The sequence below is a fragment of the Chroicocephalus ridibundus genome, chromosome 4 (genome assembly GCF_963924245.1).
Source record: "Chroicocephalus ridibundus chromosome 4, bChrRid1.1, whole genome shotgun sequence".
NCBI classification, from domain to species: domain Eukaryota; kingdom Metazoa; phylum Chordata; class Aves; order Charadriiformes; family Laridae; genus Chroicocephalus; species Chroicocephalus ridibundus.
In genome coordinates, this window is record NC_086287.1 from 27,338,751 (window position 1) to 27,366,355 (window position 27,605).

Genomic DNA, 27,605 nt, shown 5'->3' on the forward strand with positions numbered 1-27,605 from the left:
TTGTTAAGGGAATATTCTTTTTATACTCACATGTCTTGAATATACATTTCTACTCATGTGACCAGGAATACTCCTCAATAGCATGCTTGCAGCTGAGTATTCAGTGTCACTTCATTAGTATACAATTTAACTGGTGAGGAGTTGATATTCAGGCTTATTATCTTGGCAAAGGTCAATGGGTAAAACTATTTAAGGCTCCCTTCTTGTGTGCTCTGTAAATCTCATATCACTATCAAGTTAAATACATTCAGCCAATCCCTGACGCACCATACAAAATCTCATCATTTGTTTAGTGCTTCAAAAAGGGCAATGAATAATTTTACCATTTCAATGTCAAAGAAACTAGAAAGTTTTTTCCCCTTGAGTTGTTCAAGTATTATGGCATTTGATCTACAAAAGGTTGCTTGTATACCTCAAAAAAATCCAGCACTGTCTCTCAACAACTGCACAAGGATTGCATTAGTATTGCAGGTATAGAAAAGTAGCAAAAGACAGAAAGTCGCTGCTATTTTAGAAGAAAATCTCTGACCTTTAAGGATTTTTAATAAACACTGTGGGTCTGAGCAATGTTGTTCTTTTGGGGATATAAACTCAAGTTGTTAATACACAAAAGCAAACACTGCCCACATTTCTGTACTGACAAACAATAAAATATTATGTGTTAATAGCAATAATAGGAAAATGAGCTAGATAAAACAAAAATAAATATCAATCACAAGGTCAGGTTTTCTACCTATTCTCAGGGCAGGATGTCCATTAAGCTCAAGAAAAGCTATGAAACAGAAGGTCAAAGATTAACAAAAATTAACATTTTGCTGGTCTTCAATCTTTGTCATTCTAGAATCTGAAGTTCTTAACGATTAATGAATTTTTCACCTTGCAACCCTTCTATGACTTTGGAAAAGTCTCAAGTATCTGGGTTTTTTTTGCAGCTGGGGAAGATAAGGCACATAAAAGTGAACTTGTCTGTAGCGATACAGGCCAGAAAGAGAATCCCAAGGCATGTTGGTACTGTATACTTTTGTGAAGCACTGAATTAGTGATGTCCCATATATGTCAAGGCTTGTTTTGTGAGAAGCCCTGAATAAATTTGCTCCTTAGCCCAGCAGTGATGCTGAATTTACATGACACAACTGCCCATGCTCACACAGTTCACCTGCAGTTACTGCCATGGGGGCAGCAAGCGGATGGTCTCGCAGAGCAAACAGGACTGCACACGCTGTAGCAGTAGATAACATTTCCTTCATGTTCATTTGTTCTTTAAGTTAAGGCTTCTACAACTTCACTTTTGTCTTATAAGCACATCTTGGCTAACTTCCTCCACGTATTAGTTAGTTGGAGTTCCCTGGATTCTGGCCAGGCACGCAGGGAATGATAGTGGAGTGAGTGCAATGCTGGATAAGAGAGAGGCTGACCCGTGGGGAGCTGTACGGTAATCAGCTTTTCATTACCGCATGGCTGAAGGGCCAAAGCGATTCATCAGTGCTCTGCTGAGTGGGAAAACAGGAGAGGAGGAGATGATGAAGCAGCTCAGGTTCTGATATGAATTATCTCTATCCTATCACAGTATACAAGTATTTATCTCTAGGAACTGCTAATCAAATATCCCAAGACTATATCACCACGTCTGTAGAGATCTGCGAATATTATTTGAGAGACATCAGATAGCTTTTTCAAGGTGGAAAAAGTAGCTTAGTGACCTAAGAGTCTAATGACTGAATTATCTGATATCTTAGATTCAGACATTTAAATCCCAGTAAAGTAAATGCAATCCCCTCGGCCCAGGTCTGTGGCTAATTACTTTTTTAATCTTGAATCTTACTGTAGGTAACTTTATTGCTCTATATCAGTTTCCCAAAACATAAAATGATAACGATATCTATCTCTTTTTGAAAATACTCTGCATATATGCAAAAATGGCACTTTTTTGTATAGGATTATCATTCTGCACCCTTGTAAACAGTTGAATATAGGTTTATTTAGCTTATTCTGATAGCCAAAAAACAGGTAGAGAGGTCAGCAACTTACTGGCTTTCTCCCAGCTATGACCTTGCCTGTTCCTTGGAAGTTTGATGGTTCCACCATGTGTTATCGGTATGCAATGGTACAAAAATTCCCCCGAGCTCTGGCTTCTACAGAGAGAGGGCTAATACTGTGAGATTTGGCAGGCCCCACATTGCTATGTCAGAGAATAGCCTAAAATCCATTGCCAATGTGCAGAGACGGTCTCAAAAACAGTGTCAGATGGGTTACAGTTCATTGCCTGAACCCTTCTGTCTCACCTCAGTACTGAAGACATCTCAGTCCCAAACACAAACAAGTCTAACGCTAGGACCCTCGTATCTCCCCTCCCAGTTGTATCTGGGTGGTCCTCCTTCCTGCCCTGAAGCCCTCCTAGGTAGCCTTCACCAAGGAGTTGCTCAAGCATGTAACTGAGGAGCAATAATGAAGCAGGAAAAAACATAATATACAGCCACCTGCTGTGTACGTTATGTATAGTAGGCACCCAAAAAGATGCTGAATTACAGCTCTTGGCATGCACAATCTCTTCTGCTCTTAACAGGATACTCCCCTTTTCAAAGGATTCACATGGGAGAAGAAAGCTACAGGTGCTACACAGTTTTAATAGGAATTTGTTGATCAATGCTTTGATGAAGCACATTGATCAAGTGGATACATGCCAGTATCCCTCCCTCATCTGAGCAACAGTGTGTCTGGAAAAAACAATTCTCAGCAGAAGAGACATGGCAGCTGTTTCAAAGCTGCTTCTCCTGGAAGACTTACCGACTGAAGCCTGGCTGGTGGCATTGTCTAGGGTATGAACTGTAGGCAACACACACACACAAACTTTTATGGCTTCACTCAGGAAAAAAAAAAAAAACAGTGGAAAAGAGAATAGATGGGCTCAGCAAATGGTCCCCAGCCAGAAGGAAAAGACAAAAGGAAAGAGAAATCACAGCAGTATAAATCAACCTGGGGAGAAATGGCTAAATGAGGATGCTGATTGCTAATCTACATCCTGTCACTCTGACTTTTTAAGCAGGTTAGCTCAAGAGGCCATGTGTGCAGATGCAGCCCCGTAAAAGCACTGTGTTTCCCACTCTCATCTGTATTCACAGCAGATCGGGTTTTCACTTTATGGCTGCAATGTTCTTGTTTCTTCTGCAGGTCCATTAGCACTGTGCACGTTGCACAGTCAATACCAATTCCACCCTACACTTTTCTGCCTTTTTTATTTGGACACAAGTCCTTCTGTCTGCTGGATTCATTACTCTTCGACATGGCTATTTGTGGTGTTCCTTTATGTTTTGATTTTTTCTTAAAGCAGCCCAAGTGCCTTTGACTTTAAATAAAGAAATCAAGAGATAAAGCAAAACCAAAGTAAGACATTTAAAAAATAGCATGATAAATGATTTCTGTTTCTCTTTACTCTGATCCTTTCTGGTTTGCCTAATTGCTTTACCCGGAAAGGTTGCAAGCTATAAAATGACACAAGAAAAAGATACCAGCCTTTTGTTTGACAAAGCTCTATTCGTTCCTTCCCTTGTCCCCTCTTTTCCCACACTCCAAGAAATCTTCCAGGACATTCCTTGCTCTTCTGTACCAGACAAAAAAGTGAAATTTGATCGGACTGGAAGGTGAGGTAGCAGAAGGAACCCAGCAGGCTTAGGGGAATGGCTTACAAGCATTTGAACAAGATACTGAACTATGATGTTGCCTCAGAAAAGAGGTGGTGACAGAGAGCGAATCTCCATTCCGCGGAACTCTGGACAATCTCCACTCCCTTCACCAAGGTGGCTCATGGCAGCTCCTTCACACCATAGTGGTGCTCCCAGCATCAGACTGGGACTGGTAAAAAGTGAACTGCCAACTATTACCTGTGCCTTACATTATCCACATCCTCATGTCCCCAACCCTGTGTTCAACAAGAAGAAAAGCTGAAATTATTAAAAACACAGCTTTGATGCAAGCACCTTGGCTGCAGTGCTAAATCATCCTCCACTAACTCTTGACAGGGAGGGAAAGGCTAAACCTCAGCACTGAGAGGTCTTCTAAGAGGACACAACAATCAAACGCAAATGCAGAATTAAAGGAGATTTGCACAAATTGGACAGGAGAGCTGATCATCGTAATCGGAGTAGCAGTGACTTTTGGGGTTTACATCAAAAAGTCGGACTGCAACGGAAGAGAACTGGGCTGGGGAGGTGGTAACAAAATGATGAAAATCTGGATGTTTCCATGACTAGGCACTGAACTGTTAGGCTTCCACATCTAGGAACTAGACTCTATACGCTACTGTAAGGGCTCTAGATCTTTTGAAATTTCTTAATATGTCAAGAGTCTTTCCTTTGACCTCATTTTTCTCTTCAATCACAAACACTCATGACAGAGAGATCTAAAGAAAAAAACACAACCAACCAATAATAAAACTATAAAATATTTGAGGTGGTTTCTGTATTCTTGCTTCCTTCTCACTATGAAGCAAGCATATGCCTTTTGCCAATCACTTGTTCAGGGGTAAATCTTGTCCTAACGTAGCAGATGATACACACAGCACAAACTCCATTTTGCTCCGCTCAGCTCAAACCCCCTTGCTGCGTTCCCTGGGCTGGGCGTGCTAAGCTGCCTCATGGCTCGCTCTGTCTTCAGCAGTCACACAAACAACAACAGAGAGGAAATCGAGCTAGAGAAGAACAGTTCCTCCCTTCACCACCCTACTTTGCAGCTCTACCAAAGACCGGGCAAGGTCGGGAAGACTGACCTACCTTCTAATCCCTAATGCAAATACTCCTCCAAGAGAGGAATAAGGTATATAAAGGACAGCTACTCTGTATATATTTCTCATTCTGAGCACAAGCCTAGGACTCCCACAGCTGTCAATCTAACATGCTTTCCAGCTGAGGGCTGAATTGTCATTTTCCATTTTTACTCATTTAATGAAAGGTAGTGGATAAAAATTCACTATTTAAAATACCATATTTTTCTTTTCTCAGCAGTTTGAAATGGGGCCTGCAGGTATTGCAGTAGTTGACTTAAAAGTCTGATTCCATATGACTCCATTTGAATCCTAAACTCTAGTGCTTTGATACGACTTCCAACAGAAATCCCCTCCAACCTGCCCTGTCCTTCTGCTCCCTTTAGCAGTCTTGCAACATGAAGGATTACAATTCTTCCTTGTTCAGAAACGGAGCTAAGTTGCTCACAAGAACACAAGATTAGGGTGGTAGGAAACCCCTACCCGAAGGGCCCAGGCTGATCTTAACAGGCAGAACTTCAGAAGTCAACAGCTGCAGGCCATAAAACATGGGAGCATCATGAGACCATCAGCATTCATTACGAGGCTGCTTTTCGTGTACATCCTCCCTGCTTTTGTGTCTCTTCAGTGCGATAACTTTTGCATTACTGTGATGGATATCTCCTGAGTTTTGCATTTTACCTGTCCACCTACTCACCGCCTATAATCATCACAAAGCAGGAAGTCACTCTGAAACTTGTATTAAGATTTGATTTATCAGGTTACAGTTTCCCTCTTCTGCACCTTATCTCCCAATTTTAACCTCCTTGTTCTCGATTACCCAGAAAAAAACCAAGGATGTTGATAAGGAAGCAAATAAAGACGATGAAAATTATCTTTCCTTTATACGTTCTCAGACCCTTTAGCAGAGTGAGTGAGAATGGATTCCCTCTGGAGAGCCATACCTTGGAGACCGGTACCTAGTGGTGGCAGATTCACCAGGACCACCATGTGAGCTATTCTGTGGATTAAATGCATGTGAGAGAAGGCAGACAAACCAAGCAGATCCGGATGAACCAATATACACCACCAAGTAGGACCTTTCCATGCTTGCGGTGATGGCTGTGCTTTTGCATATCCTTTTCATATCACATAATAGCCTCATCCAATCAATCAAAGTGTCCAAGGGCTGACTGCCTATCTTTGCATGGAGAGAGAGAGTCAATTAAGGGAGCATCATGAATGCCAAGTCTTTCCTCTCCCTCTGAGATGAATAGAGGAGAAGAAATGAGATAGAAAATGCACTGTGCCAGTGCCTGCCTTTCAGCTTGATAGCTTCAACTGGGCAAAGTGGAGAGATATGGAAAGCTAATTTCACAGATAACATCTCCAAGGTCTATATAGTAATTTTAAATATTGGAAATAATTTTTCATGACAAATGAATCTACTTCATCCTGGCCACTTCCATCAAGATATTCCCATTAATTGCAGGGACAACCGGTAGTCTCAGCAGAAAACCAGTCTGATTCGAGGGTATGCAAAGGAACGGGGGTATGAAGCCACAGGGACTGAGATCAGCCACTGAGCAATGAGAGACTCAAAGACACCGTGTAGTCTGAAGCGATTCTTCCACCCAGTGTCATCAGTTCATCTCTAGACACCTGACAGATCATAACAGACAGGGTGCATACTCAAAGTAAGCAAGCCCATTCTGGATGATACACGTGACATGCCATTATGTGTGTTCCTGGCAGTTACCTGGGAAAGCGAGGATGAGAAGGCGAAAAAGTATTTCCTTTCTTCAGGGTGACTTACCACTTCAGACGATCCAAGTTTTAGTAAATTCTACCTTCCTCTGATACAGTGGGATTCAGGCAAGACTGACCTGCTATGACAAGCTGTCCCTTAATCTGAGAGTTACCTGAGCAGCATTGTGCCTTGACTTATAGACAGGGTGTATTTTGTGGCTTGTATTAAGGGGAAGCCATTATTCTCAGCTGCCACTTATAAAGCAGCAGACAAACAAATATGCCACACTAACAGTAGTCTTGTAGAAGAGGCCTATACTAACAAAAGTATAAGATGCTAAAAAGCATTAGCCAAATGTTCATACTCATCTACCCATCAACATCTTTTTTTGTTGCTCAAGTGCTCTTTACAGGAGCTGACAGTAGCACAAAATCTAATACAGTTTTGTATAATCATATTTCTTGAACTGGGAGGACCTTGTGAAAGCTACACTCAGCAATAAACAGCCAGAAACACAGAAGTTTAGAGAAAAACAGCAGAAATTATCTTCTTCTGTGCCATCAATTACCATATTCAGATGAGATAAAGAGCACCTGGAGTAGTAACAAATTCACATGCAGCATGGAAGGCAGGAGTGGTCTTAAATATCAAGAGCATATGATGATGGAGACAGGATGAAGAAACAGGAAAGAACACACAGACCAAAAATCATACCCATGTCATTATAAAATAGAAGAGAGACAATCAGTTGATTTTTATACGGTCTTGGAATTTCCAGCTGCTCAGGGAAGGCTGCTGGAGATTGTCACATCAATGAGACTCTTCGAAGTTAAAGTTCAACAGCCTAAAGACCATGAAATGATCTTTTCCCAAAAAGATGTAATCACCCTGACTGCAGAATTAACCGCACATTCTTCTGTACTGAGGATATCACAAAGGAATTACAAGGCAACAAATGCCATCGCTTGTCCTAGAAACAACATATATTCAAGAGTGGATTTTGACTGAATATAAACATCTATGGACAATAAAGTTACGATGAGTGGAAAGGATCACAATATAAATCAACAGAAATGAGAGACTCTGAAATTGCTCTTTCATATTGTTTCTCTTCCCTTACAAGCCTCACCTTGGCTACACTGTCCCTACTGAATCTAGCACAACATCTCATGAGCATCTTGGGAATTGTCTGGATGTTAGAACAGAAGTTACCCCATGGAAGGCAAGAAAAGGATGCAGAGATGGAGGATACATTAAAACCTAATATAGTAGAATAATCCAGCACTTACACAACCGATTGTAGCCTTCTGCTCTGACACCCGGTCATTAGGGAGATACGCGAGGGAGCTGAGCCCAGGAAGGCCAGGCCTGTGTTTCTTGAGCAGAATTGTGTACAGCATATACCAAAGTAGTAGCTGCTTGGGCCAGCCAGAGAGGGAACAGCCACAGGTTTTACAAATGGATTGATGGCAAGTGAGAAAATGAACTTTTCATACAAATACCCTTAGTAAAAGCTAACATGCCTCAGGTCATATTCAATGGAGGCTTTACTATAAGATTAGTGAGGAACACATTAAAATGGGTGTGAAGAGATTGTGTGAACTCTTTTTCTAAATTCAGGTGGAATCTTTTTTTCTGCAGTTTGCAGACAGTTTAGGAAATTGTACAATAGGGACCTCTCTGGTACCGGTAAGTCAATGAACGGATGAGCTCTAGAACAGACCTTCTGGTTTCTAATGTCTTTTACTTTATCTCATGAAATCATAAAAATTATTCTGATGTTTTGACTTTCCTAATGTCTTTGAATATTCAAGATCCAACAGGGATTAAAAGGCATTAAAACACTGCAGCAAAGACTTTTCTCTTAATGTGTCCAGCACCCCTGGGACCTGTCAGTCCTATAAGAAAATGTATTTTCAGCAATTATCTAGCATCACACTGCAGACTCAGAACGTCTGGACAGTCCAAAAAGCATCAACGCATTTAAGGTTTTTTAAACAAACCTTCAAATACATAATCATCACCAAGTATCTTCACTAAAATAAAAAAGAAATCTGTGCTGCTACCTGTGCTTGAGACAGCAAAGCATGCGGCACTTAAACCACGTAGTAAATGATTTTGTAGCATTTCTTATTACCAGTAGTTTTACAACATCTCCGGTTATTGCATACATAATGGGCAGATGTGTGTTGTCATTAAGCTGTTCTTAGCAAACATTGCTATAAAGGTACTTGGCAGATAATAAAATGCGTAGCCCTCTGCTCAACATCAGCATTGCCAACAGCAGGTACATCGCCGCTCACAGTGTGCCACAAAACACAGAAAAAGCCTGGTTTGCTCAGGGTGTTAATCAGCCACCTGTGAGCAAACCCAAACAGGAAGGGACACTGATTCCAGCCCTTGGGAGGACAACTGCTGTCTTGCTGCAATGAACACTGCTCAGTAAAAGGAAAGGGCTGGAACAAGACTTTTTTTTTTTTCTTTCTTACCTGGAAAAGACTCCAGCTATGTCCAGTTCTGAGCAATTAACTTCAAAGGTTTAAAATTTAAACCTCAGTGTCTTTTATTTCAGTCTTAAATGGACAGCAGTCTCATACCAACCTGCCTTTTCTAATCTTATCAGTATAGGCCTCTTAATTAAAAAAAAAAAAAAAAAACAAAAACAAAAAAAAACCAACCCCAAATAAACAAAAAACCACTCCACTCAAGGCAATTAAGTGGGAGAAAACATTAAAAAGTGAGCGATCAACAACATTTGATTTTCATTGGCCTAAAATAATCTGATTTTCAGTCATCTTTTGCTTTGTGTCCTTGCTGGGCTTTTGCCCTCTGCAGTCCCTCTCAGTGTTTCAGCAGAAGGAAGGTGTGCAGAGAGCTTTCGGGATCCGCAGAAGAACAGACCTCGGGCACCTCTTTGAGCCCATGGCATTTTCCCCGCAGCTGCAGAAAACAGCTAATGTGAATACAACACACATTCCTTTCCTCCTGCTTGTTTAATGCCAGGGGCTTTGGGGTCCTTTTCAGAAAAATCCATGGGTTGTGAGGAGGTACTTGGTTATCCCAGCAAAGTACATCATCCTCCGTGAGCCAGATCCCGACTCTGACCTCTATACACCCTAAGTGCAATTAACAGCGGGGGCGCAGCGACCTGATGCTGCAACTGATGTCAAATACTAACGAATTAGAAGCCAAAGGGTACAGAAGACATTAGTACTTAAAAAACACTAAAGATGCTTCACAGTAGCTGCACCAACCCATCCTTCCCACCCCCCTGCATGTCTGTAGCAGTCCTCCAGCCCTTCTTGCTGACAAGACTTGCTACTCACCCTGATTTTTACTGGATCCAGTATGAGAAGGTAGTTACCATGCAACAGGAGGAAGCATGCTACCCATTGCATTGGAGGATCCTTTTTGTCAATTCTCCCAAAGCCTGCCCTACATCTGATTACTGAAGAGCATTTAGGAAACATTCCCGTGGGCTTTCAGATACGTTATGTCCTTTATTTCAAACTAACTAGCAAAACAGCAGATCTGTTGGAACAAGATACTTTAGAAGAGAGAGGCTGCACTGCAGACACTGTTCTCTGTTACTCTTCTGTAAAACTCTAGGATGCAAAAATGACTAAATACTGCCAAGAGTACAAGCTCCCAAGGTATTTTTTCCCTAATGCCCAACACACCGCAACCCACGACCTAGCAAACTCAGTACAAAGCCTCAATATGTACTTGCAATCATAACTTCCATCACAAATCCACTCCCTGTGCCTGCCATTCTTTTCAGAGACACCCAAAAACTGGCTTTCACTTAAGGATTCTTTCTGGCATGATTAAATCTTGCTCTCCACCATACATACTCAGATATAACAGGAGAGCAGAGAGCTCAGGGAGCAGGGGGAGGCGAGATCGTTACCAGATTACAAGACACTCAGAACATCACTTGCAGGAGGGATTGTGTCCTGTCTATTAGCTTCTTTTCTATTTTATTTGCTTTATGCCCCCACCCCAAACAAGACATCCTCTTATTTGTCAGCCTGGTAGTCTTGGCAGTTTGGCACTGTCAGTTCCTTCCCAGCACAGACAGTCACCTTCTGGAGTGCAGCAATACTGAATTATCAGACCAGAATCTCCACATAATCAATAAAATGAGACAGGCAAATTAACAAAAGGAGGCAAGCAGATCGTGTTGTTGCTTTGAATTTCCCCTGAGAAGCAACCACCTCCACCCACAGACTGCACAGGGAACTTAGACATATAGCACAGGTCCTCACTGCCAGGCTTCTACATTTTTAATCTGAGAGTACTTATCCAAGGTATCTAAAGAAGGAGGTCACAATACTACTTGAATTGAGTTCCGGCCACTTGCAAAGCCAGCAGAGTTTTACTTCCTAGCATGGTGGACCGGCACACCATCGCTCCCTTCCAACAGCTACCGTGGAATCTCTGGAATATCAGAAACTCACCCAAATGCTGCTATGTTTATAGCATCTCCTTAATTTTAACCATGGCTTGAAAAGGCTCTTCTCACATATGATTTCCACCATTGTCACACTGAGTTAGACTGGGTAGCAGAGAACCATTATGGAAAGATGATAGAGAATGGGAAGCTCAAGGATTTAAGAAAATAAATAAATAAATAAGAGTTACCTGGTCAGCACAGACTCTGGTGCAAAGTGTGAAATGGGGACCACATCTAGCTAATTGCCAGCATTTGCTGTTGCCTTTGCTTAGCCTCACAGCCTGGCATTGAGCACTTCTGGCCCATGAATCCCATTGCACTTTCATCTCCTCACCCTTCTGTGTCACCTGCCACTGGCTATTGAGCTGGAGAGAAACACAGTCTCACAAGCAGATCAAGTGAAATGTGTGAAGACTGAGGAGAGTCTTGTTTAGCTGAAGTACTTTGTCTCAGGCTTTCTGAGGATTACACAGATGTCCATTTATTCTAGTTTCTACAGCAAGGACTTGAATGTAAGCATACCCGATAGAAGCCTTCATGATTTGTCTCCCAAGAATATTCTTCCCTAGTTAGTACAGGAAAAACATAGAGTTACTGAAAGAACTGGAGGAGTCCTACCAGCGCTTTTGACTCCCCGACATACCCTGCCTTGGGTGGGAGACACATCAAACATGAACTGGTCTTTACCATATCTCACCCCATCTCTTCTATGCTATTTCAGTTACCCCAAGGAGGGACTATATTACCCTTAGAAGCTGCGACACTAAGACTGAAAACACTTTTGTCTGCTTACATCATGGCCAATACTGAATGATCGATTAGATACTGGAATTGTATGAATGAATTTGAGGCTTTGGCAGCAGTTGTCCATTCTGTGCCCTCTCAAACTGCAGCCACAGCAAGGTTTCTCCACCTGCATGGAAGTACTGCCTGAGCAGATCACTGCAACCAAAGTCTATGTTGCAGCCAGTGTAACTTGCTGAATACACAGAGGTGTTATTTCACTGGCAGGACAAACTCCCACAGGCTTTAGATATAGGTGACACACTGAATATCGCGTATTTGTATTGTTTCACCATGAATAAAAAGAATCCAAACCTCTTTTCTAGCTATGAAACAATCAATTTCCTTCTCGAGTCCCTTTTAGGCATATAATGTCCTTTATATGGCAAAGTATAAAATGTATGAGAAATACAGCATTATAAACGTAGAAATGTTATACCTGGAAACGGGAGATAGACTTTACCATCAACAACAAATGAATCATTCGCTTCTCTCCCTGGAATTGTACGTATGTCTTGTGTTTTTAGTACCTTAAATAAATGTTAAGTATGTGCTTTGCTTTGTGATAAAGGGTGATTTTCCTGGTAGCCAACAGGCATAGAAAATTCTTTATTCTAGGCTCCCCTGAGGTTTAACCCTTACTCTACATCTTGGGCTGCAAACCCCTTCCAAGAGTTACGCTCTTCTCTTTTAACAGGACAGAAGGCCAAGGACTGAGTAAAGAGAGTGAGACAGCCCTTCTTGGATAACAGATAGCAGACTGGAAAAGTGGGTCAATACCTGTCTCTTATTAAAAGAGCTAGCCTGCTCCTTCTTCATTCCTCCCCTTACGCACCAGCCTGGCTCCCCCCAGTCCTGTGGCAGCCCTTTAGTCACTACGCAGAAGTGCCGCTGTGGCACAGCAGCATCTCTCACTTTGATTCCCTTCCCAGTCTCCATCTCAACTTTTCTCCTTCCAACAGTGTTTGGATCACAGGCCAGCTGAAGTCAGGAATTGCAACAATCCTTGGGTGTCAGACCATGAGAATGAAAAATATCATTGGTAGCCTGCAATACTTTTGTTCATGGAGGCAAAATGACTGTGCACTAGCGCAGTTGCCTGATACCAAGTAGTTGTATCAGAGCAGTATGAGGCTGCTATGTAACACCACAATAAATGTTGTGGAGTCAAATACACTTCAACCTGCACAATTCCTTTCATGTATCCAGTCTACAAATATTTATTCCCTGTGAGCTGCTTCTCGCATTGCCAAGGAACATGAAAGCTATGTTTTGCCTGACGCTGGGCCTACGCTAGTAAGGGGTTTGTACTTTCTAGTTATAGACAAAATGAGTTTCTCAGGATTAGGACCTCTGCATATGTCTTTTATGTTGTCCTGATCTACAACATCATTGTTTTGATAACCTTAAATATGCTCTGATTCTAACACATATTTATTAGCACCTCAAGCTCCCATGCTGGTAGACATGCATTCATACATGTATCTTCCTTATTCATACTGGTGCTGGCCAGAGCATGACCAAGTTACGGATCTCAGGACAGACTTGAGATTCATTTCTCTTAAATTAAAATGCTTACGTGCTCTTACCCTACTGATTTCTTTTCACTGATGATAAAAGGAGTAAAAGCCAACACCATAGATATCTAAAGGTACACCAAATGAATCCTGTTCTTTATGTTACGTCAGGAGATGGACATGAGAGAGAGCCCAGAAAGTCCTGAATCGCAGAGTTGGTCACTCCTAATACTAAAGACAGACCAAGGGCAAGAATAACTGCAATTTTGTGGGGGAACAAAAAATTTATGGTAGCGCCTTTTTATTATGTGTGTCCAAAACCTAATCACACAACAATTGGCCAAAACAATTCCCAAAGCTGTGGCTGAGAAAACCTCTGATGTTTTTCGGAATTTTCTATTCCAATGCAGTCTACAAGAAAGAACTGCTGAGCTGACATTGCCATAGCCAGTGCCCATGAATCTTACATTTTCGCCCATGTCCTCACAGCATGGGTGGCACTGTTGATGCTTCAGCTCTGTTTTAAGGACCGCCGGCAATTAACTACTATTGCTGCTTAGGGCATCATGCTACAAATTGCTGGCCATGAGAAGCTTTATGAATGATCATAGATCTTGTGCTGTAAAACCTAAACAACCCATCCATCCAGTCTACAGGAAGAAATTTGGTCATTAACAAAAACTTCCTGCAAAGAAGAGAATCCTCTGGAGAGTGAATGAATTACAAATCTCCATTCTGCCTAATATTTTATGCACTGTACCTAACTTCCATGTTCTTTCTCATAAGTGGCATGGTACTACGATCAATAATAAAAAATGCATGGGGGGACACTGAGTAGGAAAGGAGCTTCTCAAATATTTATCGCAGAAGCTCAAAAATACCTGAATTTCCAATTCTAAGACACATGCTATAACCACTAGCCTATGGTGACAAGTAAGGTAATAGAAAGAAGGGGCTGAAATCCCCAAGTGCTAACAGTTTACAGGTAATTCTTGGGTGTACTGTGAGAATGCAGTGCTAATGGCTAAATATTAACAGAAAGATTAGTTTTGATATAAAAAAACCCACCCTTTAGGAAGTATTTTCTTTTCTAAGTCATCTTAGCCCATCAGGTTTTTTTTAAAACCATTCACCTACCTCATTCTGAAGGTGGCACCAGCACAGTAAGGATAACAACAATTAATGGAACCACCTGGTATTTGAGAAATATATAGCTCAGATATCCCAATTAGTAAATTCCTTTCTATGTGGCCTAGAACACAGACATTTTGCTTGCCTGTACCAGCATTACTTGTGCCTCCAATCATGTGTCTTTAAATCACCAGTGAGAAGGAATAAAGATAAGATGCAGAGCATCTCCAAACATCTCCTACAGATTTGCCTTATCAGAGGCGAACTTGGAGACATGTTGCTCTTAGTTTTTCTTAGCTGGTTTTACCCATAAACAGCCACCAAGGAAATCCTACCATGAAAAAAAGAGGAAGACTAGACAGAACTGGGATACATCATCAGTCCCATGCAACAAAAATCGTCATAATTCAAGTTCACACTTGGTACTGTTTCAAGTAATTTGCCCGAGACTTCTGGCATGCAGCATCATTTTCTGCCTTAGGAGACAAACCATATTCAGTCAAAGAAATCCTGGAACCTGAAGACAAGGTCTTCAGAAGGCTTAGGGAGTGAAGTGGCAGATGAAGAAGGTAAGCTCACAAAATGAAGGTAGAAAAGACTGGAAGGAAATGATCAGAGAAGAAACCTTTCTTAGTGTGGGGACTGGAACTTAGCATTGGGAAGACCAACAAGGGCAGGGGAAAGTTTCATGGAAAAATTGGATTTTGTTCTAGTCCTCCTGCATACTTTCATCTCTGTGTAACTGAGGTCAGGAAACTCAGCTTACCTCGCTCACACGTTCTACCCCAATAGCCGGTGCCAGTGCAGTCACAAATGAAGCGGTTCCAGCCATCCTTGCAGACTGCATTATTCTTACACGGATAGCTGTCGCACTGCTTGGTGCTGAGGCGGGAGCAGGAGGACTTGACGCCTGCAGCATTCTGCGCCTCTGCCAGCTGCCGGATGTTCTTGCTTCGTCCATCGATGAACAAGTCTCGGATACAGCCGACGTAGCCATAGTTCAGCATTGCTGTCCAGAGCTCTGTGGGAAGGATGAGACCTGCCCGGTTCTCCGGCAGCCCACCGAGGTACATGTCGCCTTCCAGATCTAGAATCTCACTCTCCCCACTAGCGGTGAATGGGGTGCGTCTGCTGTTCACTGATATAGTACCTAAATGAGGAGGATAAGGAGACATCAACACTTTCAGTAACAGACTCAGTCTAGTTCATTTTTTTCCAATAACTGAGTGAGGTTCAGCGCAGGAGAGTGAAGGCAGCGTCTTCCACACAGCTCCCTCTCCTCTTGAACCACAGACCATAAGTACCTCCATGCAGTGACTGATCATCACGTATCTGTATCCCAACTATATGGTCACAAGCAAAACAATGCAATGGCTAAATAATAACATGTAAAAACTGAGCATCATTCAGTGGTATTCATCCAGCAAAGCACAGACTTACTGAGAACATACAGGAGTTGGATGGTATCAAGATTGGAGAGAAAAAAAGATAAGTAAAAGCATATTAATCCACATTTGTAGCTCTTCCAGAAAACACTTAATCAGTACATCCAAATCTGGAGTTGGATAATGGAACTAAATAGACCCCCATCAAGTTTGTAGATGACATCAAACTGGGGAGAATGGCAGATGCATTGGAGGAAGCACAGGGCTACCATTCAGAGAAACCTTTACAAGGTAGAGCAAAGGACCGATAGAAATGTTTGATGTAAACCAACAACAATAAATACAAAGTCCTACACCTGGGGCAGAATAACCTCACACATAAGTACAGGCTGGAGACCAGCTGGCTAAGGAGCAACTCTGCAGAAAAGGACCTGGGGATATGTGGACAATAATTTGAACACAAGTCATCAGTGTGCACTCGCAGTGACAAGAGACACTGATCACACAGGTTGCAGCAAGGGAAACTCCAACTCCATAGAAAGGAACATTTTTCACCATGAGGGTGGTCAAAAGCGGGAACATAAACCTCAGAGAGGTCCTGGGGTCACCGTCCTGAAGGCATTCAAAACACAACTGGACACGACCCTGAAGAAAGCATAGATTTCGGCAGAGTTTGGACTAGGAATCTCCAGAAGTTTGTTCCAAAATAAATTACTCTATGGTTTTACAAAGAAAGTTAAGTATTCTAACTTCTATTTCACAAACAGGAAAATCGAGGTAGAGAAAGATAAAGGTTATCTCTGAAGAAAAGTTATTATGAAATCCATAGCAGCTTCCATATACTCCAAGCGAGATGTCAGCATATTGCACTGAGGCCATTCCTATATATTTCAAGAAATTGTCCCAGCACATAAAATAATCCGAACATATAATACAGAAATATAATCAGAATGCATGAAAAAGATGCAGAGAAGTGAAGTGACTTGTTTAAGGTCAGACAGTGCACCCAAAGAGAAAAAGGGAACATAACGCAGGTCTCACATCCCAGAGCAGCGTACTCTTCAGAAGAGCATTCAGCAGCTTTCATAATAGGGACATCTGCCCACCAGACACTCAGTTAAAAATCAGCAATTCACTCTCCCTGGCTATAAATCACTGCATCCAACTGCCTTGTCATTAAGATAGTCTGTCCTCAGAGACAACTATCCGAGCTTTAAGATTAATTCCACATCGTTGCTTTTTTATCAGACACCCCTACGATAAGGTGGGAGAGTTTAGTTAATAGAGTTAGCTCTATTTTGTGTCTTCTGTGAGAAAGTGGAGTCGTGTACACATGCTTTTTCTTCAGTTGTAATAGGTGTCTTCTTAAAGAACAGCACGTATGACACAGATACAAGGTATTTCATGTGTGTGATGTTCAGTAATAATTTAGGAATAATGTCAGAGGCAGCAGAGTGCCAGAAGCAACAGAGGCGTTACAAATTAAAGGCTCAAAGAGAACCAAGGTTATTTGATGAATCATTTTGTAAGAACAAGCTGCAGCACCACATTTTCCCTTTTACAAAGTAAGAAAAGAGAAGATGTGACAATACACCTACAGTCATAAAGGCAGCATGTCCCAGAGCCACAGGATCACAGCCCCCCTTCCAGCATCTCCGCTGTCACTTCTCAAAAGCAGCATGTGGAATACATATTACTCAAAAAGACTAGAACAAACCAAAATATTAGAGGGCTGAGGCCCAGACAGCTGCTACTATGGAGAAAACAAACACCACCTCACAAAAGCCACAAAGGTAAAGAATCCCCCCAAAAAGAGAAGAAATACCGGATATACCAAGACAAAGTGTAAAACCTGGAGAAAGAGCGTGAGATGATGAAAGGAAACAGGCTAGACAGCAGCCTAAACTTTCTGCCAGTGTTTTGTACCCTGCTACTATTCCTGTAAGGAGATGGCACTAGCTTGGATGCACAGCACTTTTGACGAAGCTGCTGAAATGGAGAAGTTCTGAATTGGCCCTAAGAAGGAGCAGTCACATGAGCTAACTTTTTTTCTTCCACCCCCAATCCCATGTTTGCGACTCTGTTCAGGTAGATCAAATCCCACCTTGAGAAATCAGAAGCATCTAAGCATCTCCTTTCCAGTCCCTTAGGCACTTCATACCGGGCTACAGAACAAACAGACCAAAAGACCATCGTTCCTGAGGGCAGAGCTGGTATACAAAGCAGTGCAGCGATGCAACTGTAGACCAGACCTTCCAGATAAGATTTTTAGTGTCTGAGTGGGTGGGACAACATGTGTGTTTTGTAGCTGATGACCAGCCAAAAACGTTGTCTTGTGTAACATGCTCAGTCTTCCCCAGGTAGAAACTGTGGCACGTTTTGTAGACGCTTTGTAGGAGCTTTCCCCAAGGATGGCAAGTTTACAGGACACTAGGTGTCCGTGTCCACGCTGTCAGCTTCTGTCAGAGCAGAGAGAAAAAACAGCTTTTGTTGCTCTGGCAGCCAACGCAGACCAAAGCATACACAAAGCCTAAGGGGACTAGAGGTGCCAGAGGTTATTCCAGCACGACTGCCATGCTTCCCCAGCATTTGCGCTCCTGCCTTAGTATATTGCAGTAGTCAACATTTGGATTTTTAGGCTATTTTACTAAGCTCAGCAGAGCGTGAAGTTTTGGACTGTTACAGAAATGGGAAGAAGAATGGGAGAGATGACACCTAATAAAAGCCTGGCTGCTTTAGTAATGAGAATCAGAACCTCTAGATCGCTAGCTCATTAAACCCAAATGGCTGTTTTGTAGCCTACATTAAGTAAGTTCATTATTGCAGTTCAGTTTCTAGATGACAGGCATCCACATTTTAAAAAATAAAATAAAATAAAAATCTTCAAGGTGTAACCGTTCTCTGGTCCACACATGGGAGAAAAGCCAAAGACTAAACAAGAAAAAATCCTGAACTTACTTCTCACACCTATCAAAAGTACCACTGGATAAGAGTAGTTGACACTTGCTAAGGGTATGGTGTGAAGAAATCAATGCCAGTATCCTGGTTTTCTGGGGAGACAAGACATCAGTCACTAGGACCATTACCCAGTACTCATCAGCAGCAGAAAATGCAATTGTAAAAAAAAAAAAAAAAAAAAAAAAAAAAAAAAAAAAGAGAAGACAAGAACATTCAAACCTCTTAATTCTTGTCGAGCAAAGAGCTTTTAATTCAAAATCTGTTATCTTTAATCAGTGTCCAGAACATCACAAGCCTCCCTGCCAAGCGACAAACAAGTCAGTCCTGCAGTCTCCGTTCACCAAGTAGCAGTGCTGTCTGTCACACCCTCCCAGTCCAAATCAACATGTGCCCTCTTCCTAGGTTTTTACAAACTTAGCAGAGAGGTTAGTGTCATTTCTGTTTATTCTCCTTCTGCAGCTGCCTCTCCAGGGACCAGACAGTCCCCAAGTGAGCAAGCAAAACCGAAGGCAGTACTGAATGAAACTAATTGAGTTTATCCTTGGAAGTTAATTAAATTTTAGCAACTCTAAAGAAATCAAAGCTACATTTATTTATTTATGGCTTCCTTTATAAAATGTTCCTATTGATGTCTTTAGGAGATAGCAATATATAACCACAGATATTAAGTCCTAGTAGAGCACTGCACCATGCCAAACACAAAGAAACTCCTCACGTGATCAAAGTGAAAACTAGCTTCAGGCAAAGACCTGTAAAAACAGCTTGGCTTTGCATGGTATCTAAAAGTCAGCTCTTTTGAAAACTCAAGGGAAGCAAATTCTAGCACTGCGTCCTCTCTACTGATGGCATTCAGCAACTGGAAACATAAAATTAGGGACCTAAAGCTATCATCTGGAGATCACCAGACAAATCCCAAATCCACTTGCAAATGTAAGCAAAATTCCCTTTGAAGGGATATACAGCCAGGCTTTGAGATCCCAACAGTTCAGGAAGAATTCAAGTACAATTGTTTGCAAATTCTCAAGATGAAGTTACAGTATTCGATAATTTTTGTTTTCCTTAGACAATTTCAGAGTACATCATGAATATATTAGCTTAATATCCAGAACTAGAAACAAAAAACCCCACCTCTTGGTAATTGCATGGTAGGTATATTATTAGAAATAAACTAAACCACATTTTTACAGATAAGAAGCTGTGAGGAAATAAAGGATCTGACTCAGATATTAAGACTAGAATTTGGCATCCAAGAGAGAGTAAGGAAACCTAACTGAAAACTACAAGATACTAAAGAAAACAGAACAGGATGAAAATAGGATTAAAATGTTGATTTGTTGACATAATTTTGTCACTGGTTGTGCCCATTACTTTTATTTTCCTCGTGACAAGATCCCAAATCCCTGCTCTTTAAAGACACAAGATCCAGGACAAGATGGTAATATTTGGTCACAGCAATAAGTTTCATTTGGTTTCTACTACGTTTTCTTTTTGAACAGAGATCCAAAGTCGATCAGTAAGAATTTCTCAAATCAAGAACTACATAATAATGGTTCTGAAGGATCTTAAACCTTACTGTGGCCTACAAAGAAATCTTCACTATAATTATGCATGTAATTGCAAGGATAGGTCCAGAACATCTAAAGACTGTGAGTAAAATATTAATAGACTGTCTCTGTGATGTGCTATCTGAAGTTCACACTGAACATTTAATGAAAACCTAGCCATTCACATCTTTGCTTTGCTGGATAAACATCACTGGAGTAACACTAAGTTTTTGTAAGAAGGTGACTCATATCTAACAGGTTTTGAGGGTTCTGAGAATTAATACACAGCCCTAGGTCTGGATCTGAAAAACGATTCTACTTAAGAAAAAGTCATCACTCTACCCGATCTTCCATCTCGTTGAATATCCACATGATACCACTCTCCATCATTGGCTTTCTTTTGGGTGGCCTTGACTTTAATGGTCCCAGAGCCCATGTCCAGCAGCAAGTAGAGGTTCCCATCTAGAAGCTCAACTGCAAAGAAGTCTACCTTTGTATTTTTCTGGCTCCTGGCATCTTTCCTCTCCTGAGGCTTGCCATGGGTGAAAAGGATCAGTCCATTGGGTTCAGTGGTTCGGAAATCAAATGAGATGGAGCCCATCCTTTTGGTATTCCATTTAGGCAGGCTAATATAGGCCTCAGGTGTCTCAAAGCTGATGGGATCCAGTGTGGCCACATTCTCACATACGAATTTCACTTCCCCGTAGATCTTCATCTTTGTATCACCAATCCGTGCCAAGCGAGACAGCTCCAGACGAATGTCGTTATTCTTATAAACAACCTGCCAGACACAAGGAAAAATACCATACATCAATCCTGCATACAGTACAAATACCCCAATTACTTTCAGCCAAAAGTAAACTTCTCCCAAAAGGCAGTGGGGACCAGAAAGGAGACCGTGCAAGAGTCTGACATGATGACAGAGGGAGAGAGGAGCGTGTATAGAAATGACAGCAACGGGTACTTGGCAATGACTATAGATCAGATAAGCAGGCAGAAGAGAACATTTAACTGAAGGACAGTGAGAACAATTAACTCTACCACAGACCCACTCTGCTGTAAAAGCTTTTGTACATAAAATACAGTGTGTGTCTGGTATCATGCTGTTATATTTGCATAAATCTCATACAAAATACATAACAAAGTGTAACCTCCATGTCCATCTCTGCTAGCCACAGTGGGGAACTCTGTACCACCACTGTCATTTCTCTATTATTCCTATAAGCCCACTTAACTACTAGGAGAGAGATGCAAAAAAAAAAAATTTAAGCGAGTTGCTGTGAACTGTTGGTGATTGCCCTGTGGCTCCTGAAGAGCTACAAGAAAAAATAAACAAAGTCTTAAAATTTCTCTGACCAAGACATCTTAGGCACAAACTTGCTACGGAGATATCTGCACAGCTTACCCTCACTTCAAGAAACCTACGGTCTCCATGCTAACGCATAAAAGCCTGTACGTATTCAGTGCCTGGACTCTTACTCTCTTTGGGTGAAGGACCAGAACTCTGGTCTCTGTTGCTACGTGGATGGAAGTTTGCCACGGGAAGAGTCCCAAACAGGCAAGCACTCCTGTAGCATGCCTGGCTTGCTCAGCAGTCCAGACGTCCTCTCTTCTCTTTCTCATAGGTACAGAATTAATTCCTTGCAAAGAGGACTCCTCTCTGCCCCAAGCCATTCTCACACAGGCAGGGACTGGAAAAGGCACAAAACTGAAATATTTGTAAACCGTACTTCCTCTCAACCACCTTCCATGCTTCCTAAACCCCGAGCTGGCACATGAAGCAAGCAAAAGCATTTCTGCAACTAACACAATTTTGATTGAATTCGTGTTCTGCGACACTACTGAAGACTCTGATTTCTTCTAAGGAGTTGTTATTTTAAAATACTTTGTGTGTATTACATATAGCATACCCATACAGACGCATTTGATTTCTGCTTTCAAAACGCTAGCAGGATGAGTTGTCAGCAATTTGCTATGAAAGAAAGAAGGGAAAGGAGATACGCATTGTTAATTCTACAAATAGGAAAGGGAAGTCAGAGAAATGAGCGTGCAGTAAATATTAAAAGGCAAATGAGAGAGAGAGAATGAGGGACAAGCTTCTGAAGTAGGTAACCTCACGATGAAAAATAAATTAAATCACCGTTCAACTCATTTGAGGCAAGCGAAGAATTTCCAGCTTTTGCTAAGCATTAAAGGAGAACTTCCCTAGTGCAGCCTGCACAGCATCAGATTTTCCTTTTGCAAAGGCAAAACACCCTACATCAGAGTGAAAGGAGAAGCCAGCTGTTAATTCCCATTTGAGTTATGGCACAAAGCTGTAGTTCCTCCCAGCAGAGGACAGTATTGACCCACAATAGCTGCTTTTGCTCCAGTTCCCAATAAAGCACCCTGCCCTCGCACAGGCTTCAAACACATCAAGTCTATTAATATCTGCAACAGAAATAAAATACATTTTCGATCTGTGGGACGGTAGTAGTTTCATTCTACGGATTAACCATGTCAAATGCTCTCGCTAGACAGATCATGCACCTCCTTCCAGTGACTCAGCAAGGCTGTGTGCTACAGCCTCCCCCTCTTGCCAGGCAATGAGGTGCACCTCAGCCAGACAGCACTGATGAGCTGCAGCTACCTTTGGATGCAGGAAAGGCCAATGTAAGAAGCTTGAGATGTACTCCATGCACACGGAGCTATCTGGACTGCCCAGGGCTTCTGCACATGCTTTGTGCGTGCAGAAAGCCCAGTGCTTTCCACAAAGACTAGTTCGGAGCACTGCATGCACTCCTGGCTCTGCGTCTCAAGGAAACAGAGGAGCTGAAGGTACAGAGGGAAATAAATAGTACAATTAAGAGGGAGGAGCAGGATGCTTTATAAGGATAGCCTGAAAAGGCCAGGGCTCACATTTGGAGAGGTCTGAGAAAAAATATGACTGAAGATGGAGAAGGTTAATGTAGAACTAACTGCTCTTTGACAAATCCAGCAATAATAGAACTAGAGGCACTCATTGGAACTTGTAGGGTATCAGTTTAAAATGGATTTTTAGAAGTACTTATTTACACATAGGGTAGCGAACTTCTGGAACTTGCTGCCACAGAAGGTTGTGGAAGCAGAGAGCATCAGCAGGCCCAAAAAGAACAAGCAAGATAAATGGACAGCAAGTCCACAAACTGATATTAAAGGCAAAAGGAAGGGACGGACCTTCTAATAATCCTAATCCAATAACAATGGATGTTGTGGGAATGTAAGGGGAATGCACACTGATAGCAGCCACGCTCACGTGCTCTCCCTAAATAGCACTTCACCTGCCACTGTTGCAGGCAGAATAATGGCTAAATGGATTGACTGTTCTTCAGGCCCACTAGGGCTTTTCTCATGTTCTTAATGAATCTACGTGTATAGTAAGTTGTGCACAATCTACTTCTTATCCCACTGCAGGGACAGCCTGGAAAAGAGGGTAACTGGAAATGGGTTCCTGTGGACAAAGTCCTTCTGCCAGCACATACACGTGGGACTCCTTGACTGGTACGACTTTGGCACAACACTGCATTTTTGGTTTCACCCCAGTATGGAGTTGCTTTGGTGGGCAAGAAAATGCCAGGCTTGAACAAACTGTGACTTTAATGATCCTAACATAGGAGAACTGCCCCTATAGGATACTACTAGCTGTTGCACAAACCAACACTCCTCTAAACTGTATCTTGACCCAGTCTTTCCCCACATGAGATGAGCAGACTTGAGTAACAATTCCCATCTCTTCTGGGGAAATGCAGAGGGTCTGCCTCTGGGTTTATCTGGAGTTTGCTGCAGACTGTCTTGTACCGGAGTCTTGCTGCAGACCATACACATATGGTCATACCAGTACCACAGCTGGAGAATCCTTGAGACAGAAGACTTTCAAAGGATCTAGAGAAAATTACATGGAGTTAATTGTAACCTAGAAAGTCACTAACAATGGAGGATCTGAGAGTGAGTTTGAAAGAAAGGACCAAGAAAGCAAGCACAAAGGAAAACCTGGGAAAAAGAGGAGAAAGGGTGTTGAATAGGTACAAGAGTTCTGAATTCAATCTTTTCAAAGAAACAGATCCACCTCAATCTGAATCTCTATTATTCAAGTGCTTGCTGTTCTACGTTATTTTCTTTAAAAGAACCTAAACCCACAACCTAGCTGAAGAAATTTAAAAGGCATTTATGTTTAAGGAAAAAAGTACAAGTGTTCACACAGCTGACTTGAGGTATCATTAACAGCCACATGCGGACATCAAGATCTTGATGTACAATCAGGTACATCTCAGCACTATAAACAAAAGGATAAAAATAATCCTTGGATGTAAAACCAAGGTGAATCCTGAGCAGGAAGAGAGAGACAACAGCATCTCTGGCTTGGACAATGAGACACTAAGGCAGCTTCTGATACCCACGGTTCAATTGTTAAACCAAAGATTCAAGAATGAGAAACAGGAATATAATTAAATGACTGGAATGCATGTCCCATAGTGAAGAACATTCAAATTCAGTCTGTTTAATAGGTATAGGTTAAAGGGTGATTCGATTACCATCTACGAGTACCTGTGCAGAAAATGGAATTTGGCAATAGAGAGCTCTTCAATCCATGTGACAAAAGAATAATGGGATCTGGGGGCTAGAAACTGAAGTTAGAGAAATTCACATTTTAAAATATTATGACTTATTTTTACATGAGGGTAATTTGCTATTGAAATAAGATACTACAGGTTATGGTGTGTTCTCTGCTAGTGGCAAACTTTAAATTAAAATAATATCTTGTTTTCTCTAAAAGACATAGTGAGACAGGAATTAATTATATAGCAAATCAGCCTAGATTATCATAATGGCTCTTTCTGGCCTCATAACCTATGAATCTCTGTGTTTTAATGAAATCAACAGATGCTTCAGTGCAGTTTTCCAGGATAGATGAAACACATCCTTCCCAAATGTTAAAAATGCCTGGTAAAGAAGATGCTTATATCAGTTCTGGTCTGACTTGCCACCAGTGCTTTCAGTGAGGCTTTTTTATACGTTTGTGATCCTACTTTGCCACAACCCATTAAAAAGGAAGGCAAGTAAAAAGTGTAGGACAAAAAACTTGATTCTATAGTTCTAAATATACGAGCTTCAAGAACTAGTTTCTTAGAGAGTCACTTAGGGCAAGCCAGAGAAGAAACGTTTTCACGTTTCACTGAGGAAGCTATCTGCCAGCAATAGAACATCATCTGCGTAACACTTCCTACCTCGTACTCTCATTTTACCAGCAATCTCTGAACTAACTTGAGGGCTCTTCGGGATATACCAAAATACCGATTGAAATCCCCACCCCTCTAACTCCAAATGAGGCCGTGACTGACTCAGAGAGCTGACCCTCACTAGGCCATAGTCTTCTAGCGCCACTCTGGGACATAGCTTCCATAACAACTTCAAAGTAAGCAAAGCAATGAAAGCAGCGCCCATAAATTTTTGTCAGATGGCTTTCTGAACAAAGCCCATCTTGCCTGTTTAAACAGAGACAAGCTTGAGTTCATCCCGTGTCTGGTATGTGTATCAGAGAAAGTCAAGAGGCCTAAGGGAGTCAAGGAGATGATTCCTGGTACAGACGTACACATCTACTTTACAGTTATTCCCAGAAGAAGGTAGCGAAGAGAAACGGGAACAAAATGACTAGTAAAAGCTACGCATAGAGCATTTGAAAAGTAACCTTCATGCTTCCAATCTTAAAATAGCTTTACATTCCAAAAATGAAATTAGAACAATGAAATAAGTGTGGGTTTTTTCCTTTTCCTTGAAGACTGCTTCTAAATACACTTTAAAAGAGGAATTTTTTTGCTATTCAGTGCCTTTGTTTAATGAATTAGACCGGTACCGATGGTTGGCCAGGGACGGGATAGTCTAGATACACACAGTCTTTGATAATCAGCAGTAGAATTCCAGGACATCTGAGACATTTTGAGGGGTAGAAAGATATACAGTAAATTAGGTTTCCTTTAAAACTGCTGAGAAAGAAGAGTTTGTTTTAAGCTGAGCTAAAACAAATTGGCAATCTAGTTTTGAGGCTTCTTAAAAATGGCAACTTTGCAATTCTGAAGCATTCAAGGAATTTCTCCAGCTAAACTTATAAGAAGCTTCACACGTGGGTTAATGAGAGCTCTAATCAGATGGCTTTTCACAATGATGAAAAGCGTCTCTCTGCAATCAAGTGAAGATGCAGATAGAGAGAGAGAGCAACAAAAGTGAGGAAAAATGATGTGCTAGGCTTGGCCAGTGGCCAATATAAAAATTCCTCTACAAGTTGGTGCTATTAAGCAGGAAACATGGTTTTCAGTGCAGGCTGGACACAGGCATGCTCCAAAGGGGAATGGCCATTGATAGCCTGGCAAATTAGATGACCATCATGAAAAAGCGCAATAACCTGAAGCCTATCTAAGTTTAGCTAGCTAGGTGTATCAGGTTTGTGTGACACGTTTTGGTAGCAAGAGGGCTACAGGGGTGGCATCTGTGAGAAGCTGCTAGAAGTTTCCCCTGTGTCAACAGAGCCAATGCCAGCTGGCTCCAGGATGGACCCACCACTGGCCAAGGCCAAGCCAATCTGTGACAGTAGCGCCTCAGGGATAACATATTTAAGAAGCAGGGGGCAAACTGTGCAAGAGAAACTGCAGCTGGAGTGAGAAGTGAGAATACATGACAGCAAGAACTCTGCAGACACCAAGGTCAGTGAAGAAGGAGCGGGAGGAGGTGCTTCAGGCACTGGAGCATGGAATCCCCTGCAGCCCATGGTGAAGAGCATGGTGAATCAGGCTGTGCCCCTGCAGCCCATGGAGGTTAACGGAGGAGCAGATATCCACCTGCAGCCCATGGAGGACCCCATGCCAGAGCAGACAGATGACTGAAGGAGGCTGTGACCCCAGGTGAAGTCCGCGCTGCAGCAGGTTCCTGGCAGGACCTGCAGGCCCATGGAAAGAGAGGAGCCCACACTGGAGCAGTTTTGCTGGCAGGACTTGTGACCCCATGGGGAACACACACTGGAGCAGTCTGTTCCTGAAGGACTGCACCCCATGGAAGGGACTCATGCTGGAGCTGTTTGTGAAGAACTGTAGCCCGTGTGAAGCACTCACATTGGAGAAGTTTGTGCAGGACTGTCTCCCGTGGGAGAGACCCCACACTGGAGCAGGGGAAGAGTGTGAGGAGTCCTCCCCCTGAGAAGGAAAAAGCAGCAGAAACAACATGTGATGAACTGACTACAACCCCCATTCCCCATCCCCCTGCGCTGGTCAGGGGGAGGAGGCAGAGAAATTGGGAGTAAAGTTAGGCCTGGGAAGAAGGGAGGGTTGTAGGGGAAGGTG

At 42.1% G+C, this 27,605-nt stretch overlaps 1 protein-coding gene across 28 annotated transcripts in view; it reads right to left on the bottom strand.

Moving 5' to 3' along the window:
• NRXN3 (neurexin 3) overlaps positions 1–27,605 on the bottom strand; it is a 1,025,535-nt gene that overhangs the window by 692,428 nt on the left and 305,502 nt on the right. For all 28 annotated transcript variants that reach the window (XR_010071082.1, XR_010071083.1, XR_010071084.1 and 25 more), the window contains 2 exons: positions 20,602–21,040; positions 15,139–15,522 (listed from right to left, as the gene is read on the bottom strand). Coding sequence is in view for 25 of the 28 variants with exons in the window: in XM_063335033.1 (XP_063191103.1) it covers positions 15,139–15,522; positions 20,602–21,040 (823 nt within the window). In the remaining 3 variants the exon portion in view is untranslated. The remainder of the gene's footprint in view (positions 1–15,138; positions 15,523–20,601; positions 21,041–27,605) is intronic.